Source organism: Erinaceus europaeus, chromosome X (genome assembly GCF_950295315.1).
Source record: "Erinaceus europaeus chromosome X, mEriEur2.1, whole genome shotgun sequence".
Taxonomy (NCBI): Eukaryota; Metazoa; Chordata; class Mammalia; order Eulipotyphla; family Erinaceidae; genus Erinaceus; species Erinaceus europaeus.
Window position 1 is genome coordinate 27,848,670 of NC_080185.1, and position 19,248 is coordinate 27,867,917.

The following is a 19,248-nucleotide window of genomic DNA, read 5'->3' on the forward strand; positions in this document are numbered from 1 at the left end:
TAGAGAGATTTTGTTATAAATGGGGCATTGATTGGGCAAAGGAAGGTTTGAGATCCCTTTAAAAGCATTGGGGACCTGGGGTGGGGGTGGTGGAGTGATGGCCAGCTTTGGCTGCCTCAAGAGCTGGCCCTCTCCCCTCCAGAATACAGTGACCCAATGAAACTCTGAGCAGTCTACTGGCTAGGGGGCAGGGGCCTAGATTTGGCTCCCAAAAACCTCTGCAGGGACTCCGGAGAGAGGCGCGGACTGGGAGGGGCATAGAAATCTCGGTCGTCAGTGGACTGCAGGTGTCAGGCAGAGTTGGTGTAGGTGGGCTCGCAGAGCCCAGCGGAAGGAGGGAAGAGGCTGGGCGGGCAGTGGGCGAGCTGGCGGGAGGGGGAGAGAAGTAGGCGGGGCTCTGAGCCCGAGAGGTTGTCCTTAGACAGCTCTTCTCATGCCGGGCAGTTTGCTGCATCTGGAGGAGCTCACTGGAGAATCTCCAACCTCAGAGCGGGCCTTCAACTACCGTAAGTACCTGCAGATGAGCGCATAGCCCAGTGGCCGAAGATTTAATACTGGCCACCAGATCCTAAACGGACCCCCCTTCCCAAATAATCTCCCTTCGGTGATTAATTGCTGTAAATTAAACTGCTCCCCAGTCTGGCCCCCCACCCTCTTCATCCCCCCTTTTCTCCTTTCCCGAATCGCAGCCTCCCCTCGCTGAGTATTTCTGAGCACTGTGGGGCTTTCAGCTTTTCCTTCTCAGTCTTCCCTCCAAACCCTCAGCGGAACATGTACCCTGCACCCCGTTGAACCCAACCCCTTGGAGCCCTCAAAGCCATGCAGGGGGCGAGGCACTAGGGATTTCTGTGTGCCTCCTCAAAAGCACTGCAGCGCTGCCTGAAGATGGGGGAAAGTGCTTGGGATGGGGTGGAAAGGAAGGGTAAAAAGCCAAAGTTGGGGGGGTGGAAGAAAGGGAGTGGGAGTGGGTTAAAGGCCAAAATGGGCGTGGCTAGTTAACCTGCAGGTTTTTCCCAGGTTCATTCCCTGAGCAGTCATCCTTTCTGTGGGATGTCAGTGCTAGACTTTCCTTACTGTTGGGGAGGGGTCGGGGTAGGTTATGTTGAGAAGCCCAGCTTCCCTATAGCCACTCAAACCTCCAACAGGCAGAGAGCCTGGCACAGGGGCCCAAGGTGATAAGGCTGGGATCTCAGCTGGCATCATCTGGACAGAATCTCAGATGGCACCTTTCTTTTGGCAGTAGAAACTGACTTTTCCAATAAATCCTAGCCCAAAGCCTGTATGTGTGTGTGTGTGTGTGGGGGGCAGGTGTATGAATGGGGGCAAAGCAAAAGCTCAAGCCTGGGTCTGGGGTCTGGGCCTGGGCCTAAGAAGGGGGGGTGCAAAAGGTTATGGGAGCTGAGCTTGAGAGAGCTTCTTTACAGCTTCTACACAAGTTTAATCTCTGCCCTTTGGGAAGAATAATAATTACCACCCTCCCATGAAATACCCACTACATGCCTGGCATAGTATAAGTATTGTCTCTTTTCTAATTCAGCAATGCTAGGTAGATATTATTTTAATGAGGGATATAGGAAAAAGATACATAGAGAGATGAGAGCACTGCTCAGGTGTGGTTTATGGTGGTGCTGGGGATTGAACCGGGCACCTCAGAGCCCCAGGCATGAAAAGTCTTTTGCAGAACCATGATGCTATCTCCCGGGCCCTGATTCCTCAACTTTGCAGATAATTCAAAGAGGGCAATTGGAACATCCTTCAATACAAAATGAGAAGTGCAAATGGGAACTCTACCCCTATAAATCTTTAAATGAGTGTCCACTTGTTTCTTAGTGCCCAAGTGTTTTGGAAAGGAATTTCTCCCTTTTCTGGCTCCTCAGTATCATCCAGTGTTAGTATTAGAGCATGTGAGAGGCTGTTCCCCTAAGATCAGTTGGGGAAGCAAGATTACCTCCTTCCAATGCATATTTGCTATATTCTCCGAAGTTCAAACTTTAAACTAGCAGCAAACAAAAATATTTACAAAGGATGGGCAAACCATACATCATTTACACCTTATATCAATTATCTCAAGTAGTGTGACTCTACAACATCTACTGGAGAGGAGACTTTGAGTTTGGGGAGTAAGAGATGAGAATGTGGGTGACAATGGGTCTGAAAGATTCCACAGGAGAAAAACGCTGGGTTTTAAGAGAGGAAAGGGCAGGCAAGAAAAAGGCAAGGACTGCCTCTAAAATTTAAGTATTGGTTTCAGAGCATAAGCCTGGGAGTTAAGCACAGACTCAAATCTGAGCTCTGATGTTTAATATCACTTGACTTCAGGCAGATTATAAATGCCATCAAAACCTCAGTTTTCTTGTCAACAAAATGGGGATAGGAGGAAAAATACCATTGCTAGGTTGCTGAAAAACTCAGAGAAAACAGCTTGGAATAAAGAATCTAAAAAGGTGACTCTATACGTCCTGTCTCTCTTAACCCACAGGCCTTCTGCTGGCCTGGACTAGCTTGCCCTCTGGGATTCCTAAGACCCCAGGGTCAAACAGACATTTCAACAAATTTGACATCTTCGAATCAGCAAAGGCCTTACAGGTGGGAAAAGGGGAATGTGAGGGAAAGGCATCAGATGCAGGAGCAGGTGACTTTGCAAATTGTGGTGTGAGGGAGTGGAAAGTTCAGTGGTCAAGTGCAGTTTAATGATCTTAACTAATTTTTCTTTAGGAGCTGACGAAGTTCCCTGAGTAAAAAACAATTCTCTGCTTTTAGATATCACCACCTGTGGAAGAGCAAAGGCCTCCACGACTGAGTACCAGAGGCCCCAGGACCATGCTGTGCTCCTTCATCCTCTTGCTTTTTTGCATTCGTGAGTATAAGGGAGAGGGGAAGGGGAAGTGGCCTGTCATTTCCACATCTACCCTAGGAGAGTGGGTCTTAGGGAGGAGGAGGAGGAGAGGATTGTAATTTGAGGGTGGGCATTGGATTGACCTTCTTGTGGTGCATCCCGTGAGTACCCATTTATTGGGGAAACTGACGATCCTTTCTAGCCGACTGAATCCACATGGATCCCAGTCACTTTCAAAGCCAGCAACAAGCAGACGTCAGGCTCAATCTGACGCTGTTGACTGGCTATGGAAGAAGGGCAAACGCTAGAAGAAGAAAGGGTGGGCCAGGCCAGTGAAGAGGCCCTCCTTTTAGCATTAACTTCTCTTTTCCAGGGTTGAGTCTGGGTGTGGCATCCACAGGTAAGTGAAACTTGTCACTTCAAGGGTCTTAATTCCTCAAGACTCCAAGACATTAGTGACCCTCGCTGGCATTATGACTTGGTTTCCCACAGAGTGGATGATGTGTCTATCTCAGATGGAAATGAAGTCAGTCTTCTACTTTATTCTTCAACTCAGTAAAATTCCTTGACCAAATATCCTGGAGTGTCCATCCCTTCACCCTACCTTACATCTCTCTCCATGCCCCCTGCCAATTTCTTGTCCCCCAGGGAATAGCAAAGGGTGAATCTGGTTTGAGGTTAATATTAAGGGACATTAGTGGGAGGTGGTGTCCTTTATGGGAGGGAAAGGAGTGGGCTGCTCACATCTTTGTGATTTTTGGGAAATAACAGATATGCAATCTCAGCCGGAGCTGTGGATAGAGAGCAACTACCCCCAGGCCCCCTGGGAGAACATCACACTTTGGTGCAAAAACCCTTGTGGAATTGCAAGCAAGTTCCTGCTGACAAAGGACAAAACAGAGATGACCTGGATTCGCCCTTCCTACAAGACCTTCCAAGTTCCCTTCCCCATTGGGGCCCTGACTAAGTCCAATGCAGGTTTTTACAGGTGCCACTACTGGATAGGAACAGGCTGGTCAGAGCCAAGCAAAATTCTGCAGTTGGAGGCACCAGGTAAGAAGATCATCAAGATAGAATATAAAGAGTGATGCTGCGTGGGCCAGGCAGTGGCACACCTTATTAAGCACACACATTATAATGCAAAAGGGCCCAGGTTCAAGGCCCTGGTTCCCAATTGCAAGGGGAAAGCTTCACAAGTTGTGAAGTAGAGCTTCAGGTGTCTCTCTGTCTCCCTCCCTATCTCCCCTTCTTCTCTCAATTTCTCTGTCTCTACCCAATAATAATAATAAAGAATGATGCTGGGATTCAAATTTGCCTTCTCAGAGCACAAGGCTTTTCATTCATCTCTTTGTTTACCTCAAAAGCATTCATGAATGCATGCAAGCATTTCACGTTAGGAAAAAAAAATGTTTGTTTTCTATAGCCACTGCACAAGGAGGATGCAGACTCTGAAACTTCCAAGAGGGAAAGAAACCTCAATGTAGGGCTGGAGGGGGAGCAAATAAAGATGATGCAGGGAAACTCATTTGAGTATATATCTTCCAAGCTACTCCCCCAAGATCACTGTGCTTGCTCTACCTGAGATTTAATTCATTCTCTTCTTCCAGGCCAGCTGCCCAAGCCCATCTTCTGGATCCAAGATGAGAACTCCCCTTTTCCCGGATGTAATGTAAATGTACTCTGCCATGGCTGGCTGCAGGATTTGGTGTTTATGCTATTCAAAGAGGGATATGCAGAACCAGTGGACTATCAAGTGCCAACCGGGACGGTGGCCATATTCTCCATTGCCAACATAACCCCCCAAAGTGAAGGGGTTTACATCTGCCGTACTCATATCCAGATGCTCCCCACTCTGTGGTCAGAACCCAGCAACCCCCTGAAGCTGATTGTGGCAGGTGGGTGTAGATATGGCTGCTGGGGTCTGATGATTGTTGTCCCCGGGATCATGGTTGGATGAACCAGGATTGCTGGTTTTACTTCCCTCGACCAGTTCCTCCTAGTCCCTGCATGATCTATGAGCTAGAATTATTTGACATTTTACTGAGATACAAATTAGAGTCACACAGGCTAGAGGCAGATGTGTGGGAGTCAATCACTTGGCTAGTGAGTGCACCCAGCCAAATGCCCAGTAGTTTCAATTCATCCTAACTTCATTGTTCTCTACTTGTTGAATATCTTGCATGCATTTGTTCATTAATCCAGTATTTATTGAGCACCTAATATGTGCCAGGCACTGCCAATGCAGTCTTACAAATGTGTTTAAAATTTTTGAAACATACCTTATTCTCTCTGTGATTATTATTTTCATGTGTAGAAGACAGCTAAAGTACTAGTGCTAATAATACAAATGAGCAGAAAAATGACAAAGAAAATGAAAATTCACATACCAGAAATGACTTTGAAAATTACTTTAGTCCCTTGTCTACAGGTGCAATAAAGTAATCTCCAATGTTAAATACAGCAGAAGGAGTTCCCAAATATCCAAATGCTAGATACATGAACCAACCTTAATCACCCACCCCATAGCCTGGATGCTTCTAGACACAATTGATCATTTTAGCTTTTGTTCCCCTGACAAGCTAAATAAGCTTGTGAAAGTTGTGGTTCTACAGAAAGGACCCTGGTCTTTGAAGCAGTAATCCTGGTTTCTAGTTCCACCTCTGACACCACTTCCCTGGGTGATCTGGAGCAAGTCACTTCATCACTCTGTGCTTTGGCTTTTCTCAATCTGAAATGGGCTAACAGTATCGACCCAATCTACTGTATTATGCCTTTTTGTGCCTCAGTTTCCTGATTTTAAAAATTGATAAATTAATAATGCCTACCTCACAGGGTTGTTGTGAGGATTTGTTTAAACACCTGTACAGTGCCTGGCATATAAGATCTCAATAAATGGCAGCTATTAATTTTGCTAGTTAGCTTTTTATTGAGGGTTGAAGAACCAAAGGATGGTCTGTTTGAATTGTGTGTATGAATGCTTGGTGTGTGATTGTCCTTTCAGTAAAGATTCCACTAACATAAACTTCCACATTACTTGTTCAATCCCCCACTGGGCCATGAGCATTTGGCTGAGGGGAACATGGCTTTGCTCATATGGCCCTAGACACCCAAAGGCCCTGACATATCCTATCTGTTCAATGATCATCTGATGGAGTTGACCCTTCTAATAATGATGGGTCTGCTTGCAATTGGGGTGGGTGAGAAAACACTCTGTGCAAATGAGATTTGCTCTCTATTTTGTAGTACAGTCTCTTTGGGAGAAAATATATAGAAATAAGAATGTAATCCTGTCATCAGAAATGTCTTTAGTCATAATGACCAACCCTTCCTTAATTTTTTTTCCTGATCTCTTGATGGAAGGCATGTCCCACAAAGACAGAGTCAAAAATCATTTAAAATTTTTGATATTTCCTGGGGAGTGACTTGAAGAACTACATTCAATATTTTTGGGACCTGAAGATACAGAGAATCACAGATGTAGCTATTCCACAGAGACACACTTGCACACAGTTAATGTTCAGTAGAGTTGACAGTGTCTGGTGAATATCTAGGGGCATAAATTAACTTACCTTCATTAGACTCTAGAGGAGACAGAGATTCAAGGAAGAAAAAGGAAGCAGGGAGTAAACTTCAGCTACTACACTTGCTGTCCAAGAAAATTAGGAAAATATGACCAGAAGACTATAGGGAAAACTCATCCTACCTCTAATTTGGATCTTTTCCCTTTCTAGGACTCTATCCCAAGCCAACTCTAACAGTTTATCCTGGGCGCATCCTGGCACCTGGAGAAAGCCTGAGTCTCAGGTGCCAAGGGCCAATCTATGGAATGACCTTTGTTCTAATAAAGCTTGAAGACTTAGAGAAGTCCTTCTCTCTCAAGAGGCCAATAAAAAATGAGGCATATTTCCTCTTCCGGTCTTTGAAAAAATATGATACTGGACGTTACCTCTGCTTTTACTACGATGGGTCATACAGGGGTTCACTGCTTAGTGATATCATGAAAATCTGGGTAACCGGTAAGAAACAGGGATGTCATGAGGCTTGTACTGTGTGTTAAGGATATAGTCCCCCATTGCCTTCCCTTAAGCAACCTGATCTTGTAACCTGATCTTACAATCATGATTAATGGCAGGGAGGAGGGCAGACTTTATTAACTGTATTAACTGAGTTTAGATGGGATTCCTCAAGGGTACTCTGGAAGAAGAGAAGGAGGAAACCCTAAGTATTGAGAAAGGGGGAGTCAGACTATTATGTTTTGGGTCTTGTCCTAGACACTCTTCCAGAGACCTGGCTGTTTGCTCATCCCGGTCCTGTGGTACAGATGGGTCAGAATGTGAACCTGTCATGTCAAGGGACAGTGGATGGCATGGGAGTTGAACTCTATAAAAAAGGAGAAGACAAACCACTTCAGGTTTTGGATTCCACCAGCATCCGTGAGGGCAAGTCATTCTCCCTCAATAATGTTACTTATAGTGATGCTGGCATCTATAGCTGCCACCATCTTCTCTTCTGGAAGACCTCCATCAAGATGACATCACACAACACTATGGAGCTTTCGATTATAGGCAAGTACTAACCACTGTGGTTGTTTGTTGTTATCATCATACCTTGCTCTAAGAAGGAGCTAGGGACCCTGTTCCCATTTGGAGGTACTATCTCCGGAAAAACACAGTAGGAGGGCAGTGGAGAATTATCTAATGGAAATGTGAAGTGACTTTTCTCCTTAAATTATTACTTAAGCTTTATCTTTCTGCCCAAGTTTGGCTCCTGAAATATTTATTTTCTTTTGGGCCAGAGGAAACATAAGTATGTAATCTTTCTGATTGAAGATGGGGACTCAGGAATTTTTACAGAACCCAGGAATAAATCAAGGGGTCTCATGCAGTCAATTTTGGAGCTAGTGATCTAGTAGAAGTGGAAAAATAAAAAATAAATCAAATCACAATCTGAGAAACATTTTTTTTGGAGTAGAGGGAACTGAGTGTGAGGCCACCTTTTCTAATTTTAGTGTCTGAATTGGTTGCAGAGAAACTCCCTACACCTATTCTATCAGGCTGGCCGAACAGTGTGCTCAAGCTAGTAAAGGTCACCCCACTCCAGTGCCCAGCACCTCGTCCAGTGCTTGAATTTTCTTCAGAAAAGGAAGAAAGAACACCACTGCAAAAATTCTCAGTGGATCGAGATGTCACTGTCAATAATGTTAAAGGGAAAGGCACAGAGACCTACAGTTGCAATGATCGCATACGCCGTAACATCTGGTCATATCCCAAGGATCCTCTGAAGTTGATGGGACCGAAAGGTGAGAGGATGACTTCTCACAGAGATGCTCCCCAATTATGACATTGACCATTATATCCCTGGAATCTCAGAGCAGTGCCCAGAAAAGTAAGCACTGGGATGTCAAAGGGCTTAAAAATTTGGGTTCTTGAGTTTGAATACCCTTCTTCCGGGGTGGATTTAGAATTACTCCAAGGTACAAGTTTATCACTTCTACCTGTTTCGTTCTCAGTAACCACTTGCCCCTCCCCCAGGAAGGTGTTCCTTTCCCCCCTGACCCTACCAAGGCCCTGCTTCTGATCTTCTCTGGCCACAGGTTTTCTTACTTGGAATCACGTTCTGAATGAAGCTCTCAGGTTGTCCCTAATCATGCAGCTTGTTGCCTTGTTATTGGTGTTGTTGTGGATAAGATGGAAAAGCCGAAGACTCAGACTCAGGTAACTGTCTTGACCCTATCCCCTATTCCTCAATTTAGTTGAGTCCAAGTTCTGCAGAGATTCAAAAATGGGTGACAGTTTAGATGACACAAACCACACAGGAATACCCTTCCGATCCCCTACCTCCTGGGTTGAGAAGGCAAGAATTTTTCATTCCAACTGTTTCTTTCACCTCACTAAGGTGTCAGCACCCAAACCACAAGGTGGTAGAGATGTATCATTATCAAAGGCTTAAGAAAAAAAAACTGAACTTCATTCACTGATCCTCCAGTGAGAGCAGTCAGATCTTCTACCAACCACCCTGGCCTTCAGAGATAATTGATGCCTCTCACATTAACTTGCTATGAATTTTTTCTTCTGAAAAAAAAATCATAGTGTCCCATGTCCTAGATTATTATTATACAGTTCCCATCTCAACTTTCACTCTAAATCCTAGCTCTTAGGGCTGAGATGGCCCTGTGGAACGCTGTCTCAACCATTCTGACCCCCCCAACCACCTGTAAAGAGCTTTCTGAAAATATAATCTTAATCCGGGTGAGCATATGATGAGATAATATGATCCATAAAGTGAAAGGACAAGCCTCAGATCTATCCTGTCATTTTCTTTTCTTTTCTTTCCTTTTCTTTTTTATTTAAGAAAAGAAACATTGACAAAACCATAGGACAGAAGGGGTACAACTCCACACAATTCCCACCACCCGATCTCCATATCCCATCCCTTCACCTGATAGCTTTCCCATTCTCTATCCCTCTGGGAGTATGGACCCAGGGTTGTTGTGGGTATCCTGTCATTTTCTTTGATCCTTCAGTGTCCCTTGAGGTCATTTCATTTTTCCCTGAACTTCATGGCTTATACTCAGGCTACCCTGCTAATAAATAAGAAGAAAGGTGACAGTTTCCAGCCTGTTGGAGGACTTTATGCCTTCCTTATTTCCCCTCCCCACTCCTGGCTGTATGCACACTCATCATGACATGATCATAGATCTCTGTACATCTTAGAGTATTCAGTATGGAAGGGATTGTGTGTGTGTGTGTGTGTGTGTGTGTGTGTGTGTGTGTGTGTTTTCCACTGAGATCTGAGGAACAAAGTATTTGGTAATGAGAAGCGAGTCTTCTGCAAAACCACCCTCTTTTGAGTTAAAAAAAAAGTTTCTGTGGAGGTCAAGTTTGAGTCATTGTTAGAATCTGTCTTGAGTCCCATGCACATAGGGGCACTCTTCAAGCCAGGGATTAAGGGAAAATATAGTCTCATGTACCCTCAGTCTGGGTCAGGACCACTACATCAAAGAACAATTTCAGAAACCTGATTGTAGAGAAATAAAATGGCAAAGTCTGTTTTCCAGAACAGGGAAAAGGGTGAGTGTCAGTGTTTTCTAAGTGAAAAAAATAAATTCAAAAAGATTTTGGCTTAGATTGTCTGGTTTTACAGGATTCATAACCCAAAGCTGCTGCACATTCTAGTCCTATTCTGGGTGGCAGAGGGGAGATCCCACTCTCTGACAAGCTTAGCTCAGCACTGACAATCCTCTGGTAATTCACCTCTGCTGCCTAGGCAACCCTCCCATAACAAAGGCAGGTGAGGCAGGTTGGTCTGAGGACCAATAATAAAAATCTGCTTCCAAACTTAAACTTGATGAGGGAGAAACAGCCAAGATTTTTACCTCCACCCCCACACCCACCACCCAGAGCTGCCGATCACTGAGCTCCAGGGGTTCTAAGAGCTGAAGAGACAAAAAAGCATTTTCACTTCTGACATCTCCATTTCAGCAACAGCAGTAATCAGGGGCCACGGGGCGCTGACATATGATATAGGCTGGGGAGGGGACAGGGGGCTGGGGCACCAGGGTCATGAGAGAGCAAGAAGTTTGTAAGTGGTGGGGCCCTCAAAAAAAAAAGTCATTAGTGCCAGAAAAGGTTAGCTCCCATTATCCTGGCCAAACCCACTCCTTATTGGGTGCTGAGGAAGCCAATGACATAAATTGCCGCCCCCTTCTCTCCGCCCTCTCTTTAATCCGAGCAACTCCTCTCATCTCTTTTCTGGTCTCCTTAGAGAAGCCTGGTTGCTGGGAACAGCTCAAGGGGTCACCATGCTCTTCATAGTCACAGCCTTGCTTTGCTGTGGTGAGTACAAGGGTGTGGGGAAGGGACTTGAGTAAAAGCCCCTTCCTGGGGGTGAGGGGGAGAGGAGCCAGAACCCTGGCAGCAATTTCTTTTGCAGGACTGTGCAGTGGGGTATTGACAGAAGAGACTGGTGAGTTTTTCCTGCTCCAGGCTGGGACATTCCTCCCTGAAGATCCGAAATAACTACGGAGTGTCAGTGTCAGTGGCCAGGGAATAACTGGTTGGGAGGGGAGGCCAGCCAGGAAGGTGCACTTGCTGAAACTACCGGGGCAAAATTCAGCCTCCCAACTCTGCTTTTCCAACTGCAAAATTTCCCCCAAGCTTCTTTACTTTGCTGAAACTCAGCTGACACATCAGCTTCCCCTCCTCCCTCCACCCCAGCACCTGTGGAAGGAGAAAAAGAGTTTGGATAGGGGCTGGCAGGGGTGGGGGTGGGCAGTGTGTTCTGTCTGTGTTTGTGTGTGTGTGTGGGGGGGGGGCTCAAGGGCAAAGCAAGGGGGAGGGGAGAAGTAAGAGAAGGGATGGCTTCATTAACTCTGCTGTTTCTAGAAATAATCATGCCAACTCCTAAGCCTGAGCTGTGGGCAGAGACCAACTTTCCTCTGGCCCCGTGGAAGAACTTAACCCTGTGGTGCAGAAGCCCTTCTAGCTCAACCAAGGAGTTTGTGCTACTTAAGGACGGGACAGGATGGATTGCTACTCGCCCTGCCTCAGAGCAGGTCCGGGCTGCCTTCCCCCTGGGTGCCCTGACCCAGAGCAACACAGGCAGTTACCACTGTCACTCTTGGGAGGAGATGGCTGTTTCCGAACCCAGTGAGGCTCTTCAGCTGGTGGGGGCAGGTAAGAAAAGGTGGAGGGCCCTCCTGGAGTGAGCTCCAGTGCCCTTGAAACTCCAAGCTGGGTGGGGGGGAGCATAAGGACCTGAGTCCCAGGGACTTGTCCTGCTTGTAGGAGTGAAGGAGCACTTTCTGGGAGGGGGCCTGGGTTGGGGAGAGTGGGAAAACACGAGAGGAGACTGTCAAGAAGAGCCAAAGGCCAGTCTATAATGGATTTCAGTGTTTTTTTTTTTTTCTGTTTATTTGCTTGCTTGCTTGCTTGCTTGCTTATTTGATTGCTTGTTTGTATTTCTGACAAATGTACTCCAAGCATCCCATTTGGGTACCTCTAAGACTTCAGACTCCATTCTTCTCCCCTCCAACCCCATATTTGTTTTCCAGACATTCTGCCCAAACCTGTCATTTCTGCTTCCCCTCCAGTTGTGGGTCGGGAGCTACAGATCCGTTGCAAAGGATGGCTGGCAGGCTTAGGGTTTGCTCTGTATAAGGTGGGGGTGAAGGAACCTGTCCAGCAACTTGGCGCCTTTGGGAGAGAAGCTTTCTTTACAATCCAAAGTATGGAGGTGAAAGACCAGGGCAATTACAGCTGCCGCACGCACACAGAAAATCATCCCTTCAAATGGTCTCAGCCCAGTGAGCCCCTGGAGCTGGTCATAAAAGGTAGAGCTACAAAACATGTGGCAGGGGGAGGGAGGGGGCAAAGCTCTAGATGAGACACTCCTCTGCCCATAGCAAACTTTGCTCCTAGGAGCCTGTGTCCAATCTTAGAGCCAGGCAGGCGTGGCACTGGGAGTGCCAGGGCCTCTGGCTGCATGATATTAATAGCCATAATCGTTATTAATAGCTGGGGTTGGTGGAGGGTGATTTACTTTTTCTAATTATTTTCATATCAATTATCTCACTGAGCTGTAGAACAAGTATTCAAGGGTAGCTGTGCAGGTTATCAACACCCCCTTCATATCCCAATGGGAAAACTGAAGGTCAGCAAAGCAGCCTGTGGGCCGTGAGAATACCAGGAGTCCCCCCAGGGGGAGGTGAGGAGTAGGAGTCAGGGGTCCCTGTGTGAGAAAGCCATCTGCAAAATGGAGTAAGCAGCAAAACCACTTTTCTTGCTCTCTTTCTCCGCCCCCCATAATTTGGTTTCATGCTATGTTTTGTTTTGTGCCTTCTAGAAATGTACCCCAAGCCCTCCTTCAAGACAAGGGACAGCCCTCTGGTCACTTCTGGTGCGCGAGTGACATTCAACTGTTCCACTCCCAAAGAACATATGAGCTTTATTTTGTACAAAGATGGAAGTGAAATAGCGTCCAGTGACCGATCCTGGGCAAGGCCAGGAGCCAGTGCTGCTCACTTTCTGATCTTTTCAGTGGGCATCAGTGATGGAGGGAATTACAGCTGTCGCTATTACGATTTTGCTATCTGGTCTGAGCCCAGCGACCCTGTGGAGCTTGTGATTACAGGTCAGAAGGGGTAGAAGGAGTAATGCAGGCAGAAGTGGGACTGAACCTGGATCAGTGGGTGGGAAGGCTGTCAGCTGGAGAGGAAGAAGTGCCCCTTCTAAGTGACATGGAGAAAGTGCTTAGGATAGTGCTTGGCACTTGGTCACAGTTCACGTAAGGCAGCTGCTGACATTATTATTAATACAGGCAGAAGACACAAAGTAGAGGGTAGAGGCAAGAAATACATTTCTGGGGAAGGAGGGAGGCAGTCCAGTATGTTGAAGCCCAGAGCCAAGCTCACTTGTCTATTTATGACATTTATTTAAGACAATCACACACACACACACACACACACACACACACACACACACACACACACGGAGGGGAGGGAGACCACAGCACTGAAGCTTCCTTCATTGTAGTGGGGGCTGGGCTTAAACCTGGGTGATACACATGGCAAAGCAGCTCACTTTCCAAGTTGGCTATTTCATGGGCCCTTCTGACATCTGTTTGTGGCATAGCCTTGAGCTTTACGCTCACTGTCTACTTTTTCTTTAGCTCAGTTGTCAGAGATTGGTGGGCTGGATGGTCCTCAGAGAAAGGAGACCTTGAGATGTCAGCTGCATATTACACAACCTTTACAAACTATACTTTCCAAAGTCTGTTGAACGTCATTGCAACATGTTTAAGTACAAATATCACACTATACAAGGGTGCATGTAGAAAGATCCCTGTTCTCCAAATAGTTAAAAACTACAATGTCATGGGCACAAATGGATGGAAAAGGAAAATATAAAAATATGTGAGGAGTGGTCATCACTGTGTGGTAAAGTCATACTTTATTTACTAGGTGTTTGCTTAACTTTTAATATTCTTCTTAACTTTTAATATTCTATAGACATATATATGTATATACATATATATGTATATATTTAATCTCTCACAGTGACACTTAAAAAGAACCCTGCAAAATGTGTGTGTATTTATGGTGTTAGATTTCTTTCATGTTATATTCTTTTGACTTTCAGAATTCTATCCCAAACCAACTCTCCTGGCCCAGCCTGGTCCTGTGGTGCTTCCTGGGAAAACTGTGACCTTGCGCTGCCAAGGGGCACTGCAAGGCATGAGATTTGCCCTCTTGCAGGAGGGATCTCAGGTCCCCTTACAGTTCCAGAGTGTCTCGGGGAATTCAGCTGACTTCCTGCTCCACACTGCTGGAGCAGAGGACTCTGGGAACTACAGTTGTGTCTACTATGAGACAACCATGTCCAACAGGGGATCCTACCTCAGCATGCCTATTATGATCTGGGTGACTGGTAAGGACAGACAAGCAATGGACCGGATTGGAGAAACTTGAGTTGGGGTCAGGGAGGGTTATCTCTCTTGGGCACTATTATAAGCAGAAGAGAAAGGTAAAGGGTTTGTTATAAGTTTTAAGTTGCTAAAGTCACCATTTGACATCTTTTGCCTCTTCCTAGACACATTCCCCAAGCCATCACTGTTTGCTGAACCCAGTTCAGTGGTCTCTATGGGACAGAATGTTACTCTCTGGTGCCAAGGCCCAGTCCATGGAGTAGGGTACATTCTGCAGAAGGAAAGAGAAGCCACTTCAATGCAGCTCTGGGGCTCCACCAGTAAAGATGGGGCATTCTCCATCACCAATATATCTGGCATGAGCATTGGACGCTATAGCTGCTGCTACCACCCTGACTGGACCAGTCCTATCAAGATACAACCTAGTAACACTCTGGAACTCATAGTAACAGGTAATGGGAAGATATTCTAAGGGCCATGGGTATATAAAAATGAGGGGACTGATTGGTTCATGGGAGATAGTTTTCAAAGAGCTCAAGGAAAGGTAAGAAATAGTCATTCCCCTTTATTAAAGTCTTCAGAGCTAATATCCTGGCAAGTGAACTCTGCTTTCTGACCAGGAGTTAATCTCTTCTAGGTTTGCTTCCGAAGCCTAGCCTACTAGCCCAACCTGGTCCTATGGTGGCCCCTGGAGAAAATATGACTCTTCAATGTCAAGGGGAACTGCCTGACTCAACATTTGTCCTGTTGAAGGAAGATACTCAAGAGCCAGTAGAGCAGCAGAGACCAAATGGGTACAGGGCTGACTTTTGGATGCCAGAAGTGAGAAGTGAAGACTCTGGGACTTACAGCTGCGTTTATTATTTGGACTCTGCTCCTCTTGCAGCTTCCAATCATAGTGACTCCCTGGAGATCTGGGTGACTGGTAAGATCCTGGAGAATTCTGTAAGAGTCTTGGTTTCTATAGTGCTTGACTATTTTCAGTGGGGTAAAGGGTTGGGTTCAGTGCTACTTCTTCTAACTCTGTGTCCTGATGGTTACAGATAAGCCCCCCAAACCCTCTCTGTCTGCCTGGCCCAACACTGTGTTCAAGCTAGGGAAGGACATCACACTTCAATGCCGAGGACCACTGCCAGGTGTTGAATTTGTCCTGGAACATGGAGAAGAAGTACCTCAACAATTCTCAGAGGATGGGGACTTTGTCATCAACAATATAGAAGGAAAAGGCATTGGAAACTACAGTTGCAGCTACCGCCTCCAAGCCTACCCCGATATCTGGTCAGAGCCTAGTGACCCCCTGGAACTGGTGGGGGCAGCAGGTGAGAAGATAAAGCCTCCATGGTCCTGGTATTTTCAAAGACAGCACACATATGAAAAGGGAAGGATTTGCAAGTCATATATTTCAGCTTTGGTCATCTGAGGATGATAAGGGGAAAAGGACCTTAGATTTACTAAAAAATAGTAAGATGTTTTCAAAACCTCTGCCTTTCAAAAAAAAAAAATAGGACTGATTCTGCTTCAGCATAATCCTTGCCACCGGCCCACTCTGGTGCAGCCTAATCACATGACCCTCATGTCGATTCTTGGAGAGGAGCCATGAGAAGGTGACAAGAGGTCAAGTGTTAACCTCAGTGGTATTGGTCTCTTTTCCTTTTATCATCACAGGACCTGCTGCTCAGGAGTGCACTGTGGGTAATATTGTCCGAAGTACCCTGATTGTGGTGGTAGTTGTAGCCTTGGGTGTGGTGCTAGCCATAGAGTGGAAGAAGTGGCCTCGGCTCCGAACCAGGTAAATACTTCATGCCAACATCCTTCTGTAAACTCAGGGCAACTGAAAAAACAATCATCTGAATGCTCCTCTAAGATCTGAACGCCACAATTTCAGGTTGTTGATACCATGTCTTCCCTCAGTCATGTCTCTTTTTTTATACAGGGGCTCAGAAACAGATGAAAGAGACCAGACCATAGCCCTTGAAGAGTATAACCAAGAAGGAGAACCTAGCACTAACAGCAACTCTCCCTCATCAACATCTCAGGGAACTTCTGCAGAGGTGCAAGTTCCAGTATAACTATCCCCTCCTTTATAAGAGCTTCCCTTTCCTCTTTCTTAACCTCTGAGATCTGAAAACTCAACTGGTTAACCTTAGCAGTCTGCCCCATCTACTGTTCCTTGACCACTAATCATCTAAGCTGGATCAAGGAGGTTCTGGAAGCTAAGAGTTCTGCCTGAGTGAGATCTTTCCTGAAGTGAGATCCCCTGCTTCTATAACTGCTCATTGTACTGATTTACTGGTGCATGGAATTCTATTAAAAATGTTTTCTTCTGTATAAAAAGAATATTCACTATTAAACTGCAACAACTACAGTAATGGTTTCCTGTTGGTCTTCTGTCTACTTACAAGACAAAAAAATGGTGTGCTGGAGTTGATCTTCATGGCAGAATGAGGGAATATGGTATTGGTAATATAGAGAAAATAGTTCAATGGGTGAGGGAAAAAATTTGGAAATAGCATTTTTCAATTTGGCCTTATACATTGTCACTGAACAGAATGTCTTATATTTTCTTCCCATTATTGAATTAGTAGATGGATGAATGAATAATATGGCTCTCAAAGTTGAGCCTGAGGAGGAAAAACATTGAAGTTCTATCTTTTCCGCCATATTACATCTACGTCTATAACATACCTGATTTCAAACAGCAGGATTTACCTTCTACAGAATTTTGAAAATATCAAAGTTTGTTTTGTGATTTTTATCTAGAAATTACTAGGTATTGAATAATTCACTCATAACTATGAATGGTTGATTTAAAAAAAAATCATCCTCTCCTCCCTAAAAAGAGTTGGGTATTTCCAAAGGAATGGGCCTCTGGTGGTAGGATCTTAAGAAGTGAGGTGTTTGATTCTGAGCAAGGGGACTCTCAGTGTCCCCTTTTGGACTCCAAATAAAGACAAGTTTACATACTGAGCTTCTAATCCTTCTCCAAGTACCAACATGCCACTTGTCCCTTGGATGGGAGTCCAGTGCACATTAAAATGGTTGGAAGGAAGCAGTGGGGGACAGGGGGTGTTAGTAGTTCATTGAATCTCTTCAAGCAAAGCTTCTGAATAATTGAACTATCCTAGAGGAGGCCATAATCCCTTTAAAATTGACCCTAGAATTCCGTATCTTCTAGCTCTGTTCAGTTCCACACTAACATTGCTCAAGAGAGCAATGCTTGAGAGAGTGAGACATAGTTTTCTATCCATACTTACAGTAAATTTTAGAAAGAAGCTTCTCTATTTTTAAATTAGGAAGCTTATTTATCCAGAAACTTAATGAAAAAAAACATTCCATCTTCCTTAATTCCTACAGAATGAAACACTCTTGAGTACTATAAGCTAATTTATATTAAGCCCTTTGGAATGTAGAAGTACAAAGTCTTACTCTGATTTCCATTTGATGAGATTCTATTTAGTTGCTTATACTAATTTCTTATAGTGTTTCTAAAAATTGCATTTCAAAAATGCTTTTACATTTGAATTCAGCAAAGCCTAATTGTTGCTTTCTGTTGAACACCACTCTTTGCCTTCAAACTCTTCATTCATAACCCTCAATCAAGCTGTACATTTTAAACACTGGAGGAAGGCTTGTACTTGGTCCTTTGTTTTAGGGTAATAGTCAACTTTGATCAGATCTGACTTTGTTTCCAGTGGCTGGATGTTTCAAAGAGTATTGCCAGTCTGGTGATAGCAGCAAGTTGTTCAAATTACCAAGTGATTACTTGATTGGTTTAGCCTTTCATTAAGGGAAAGACAGAGCATAGTATCAAGGTATAAAATTTAGAGAAACCTCTCAGTGATAACAGAAGAAAGATGATAAGATAAATAGGACAGAAAAATGCACTTGGAAAATTCAGGCACTGAATATGGGGTCTCCTGTGTTGAAAAGATTTTACCTGACATATGCATGCAATCAGAGAAATTTTTGGTAAACCTTTCAAAAAGAAACAAATAGTGAGAAATATTGTGACACTGGACTGTTAGCCAGTTTTCTGAAAACACTCACATATACCATTCTTCTCCTTAGAGTACCAAGTCCTACATGTTTTAGAAAGAAAAAAAAATAGTTGTCAATTAACTGTGAAATACTTAAAGACAAAGAGTGGCTTTGGGATTTAACTTTCCTACTGACTGTCAGAGCTATCTCAATGAATTAAATGTCTGTTTATAATGCCAAAGTCGTCACAAACTCTCAATGAATTAAATTTCTATTTATAATGCAAACGTAGCTGATATCTGACAGTGCTCCACATGGTATGTTTTTTCAACCTGGTTGCCATGGGAATCAGTCCCTTTACCCCTGGCTGGCCTCTTACCATCAGCATCAGGTAATTCCTGGGGAATGGAATCTCAATTAAGGTGGAATGGACCTTTGACAGAATTTATCTGGGAAGAAGAACATGCTAAGAAAAAAAACGCAAAATATCCCTGATCCTTGATTGACACACCTTTGGCTCCAGCATCTCAATGAGGCAAAAGCTGTCCAAGTACAATTTCCTACCAACTGCAGAATCTCCTTCACAGCAGAGATGAAAGGTAGAAGTACTCTTTCTGTGTAACTCCAGGCATAGGAAACTCACCATGGCATAAGACAGCTGGAGAATTTCATATTATTTGATTCATCCCGTAGGTGTTTATGTTATATGCTCTTCATACTCTCTGGTTCTAGCTCTAAGTCAAGTTGTACCCCAGATGAAATCTAGTTCTGAGAGAGAAACAAATAGAAGTGGAGAGAGAAGGAGAGGGAGAGGTTGAGGAAGAGTAGGGGAGGGCGGGGGTGTGTGCAGCAACAAAGCTTCCCCCAGTGGTGGTAGTGGGGGGGGGTAGCTTAGGCTTGAACCAGGGTTGCATGCATGATAAAGCAGGAATACTATCCAGGTGAGATATCTTACCAGTCCTAAAATTTAGGTTTATCTTTCTTTTTTGTTTCTTCTTCATAAATGTATA

General features: G+C 44.7%; 1 protein-coding gene across 1 annotated transcript; it reads left to right on the forward strand.

The window, feature by feature from the left end:
• The first annotated feature begins 361 nt into the window (after positions 1-361).
• IGSF1 (immunoglobulin superfamily member 1) lies at positions 362-16,625 on the forward strand. The gene is made up of 20 exons (XM_007517026.3): positions 362-506; positions 2,761-2,857; positions 3,210-3,236; positions 3,608-3,889; positions 4,444-4,731; positions 6,568-6,852; positions 7,108-7,401; positions 7,863-8,135; positions 8,430-8,550; positions 10,601-10,671; positions 10,769-10,801; positions 11,221-11,511; positions 11,889-12,167; positions 12,680-12,967; positions 13,975-14,262; positions 14,425-14,712; positions 14,898-15,185; positions 15,304-15,579; positions 15,926-16,049; positions 16,194-16,625. Exons 2-20 carry the CDS (start codon positions 2,821-2,823, stop codon positions 16,327-16,329), a joined length of 3,969 nt encoding a protein of 1,322 aa, XP_007517088.2. The 5' UTR covers positions 362-506; positions 2,761-2,820; the 3' UTR covers positions 16,330-16,625.
• Positions 16,626-19,248: the final 2,623 nt, after the last annotated feature.

Bases quoted from the DNA above. Each gene is read 5' to 3' on its own strand.
- IGSF1 (XM_007517026.3), top strand. From the start codon at position 2,821: ATGCTGTGCTCCTTCATCCTCTTGCTTTTTTGCATTC. The intron at 12,168-12,679 runs GTAGAGCTACAA...TGTGCCTTCTAG, and splicing joins CCTGGAGCTGGTCATAAAAG to AAATGTACCCCAAGCCCTCC. The intron at 16,050-16,193 runs GTAAATACTTCA...TTTTTTATACAG, and splicing joins TGGCCTCGGCTCCGAACCAG to GGGCTCAGAAACAGATGAAA.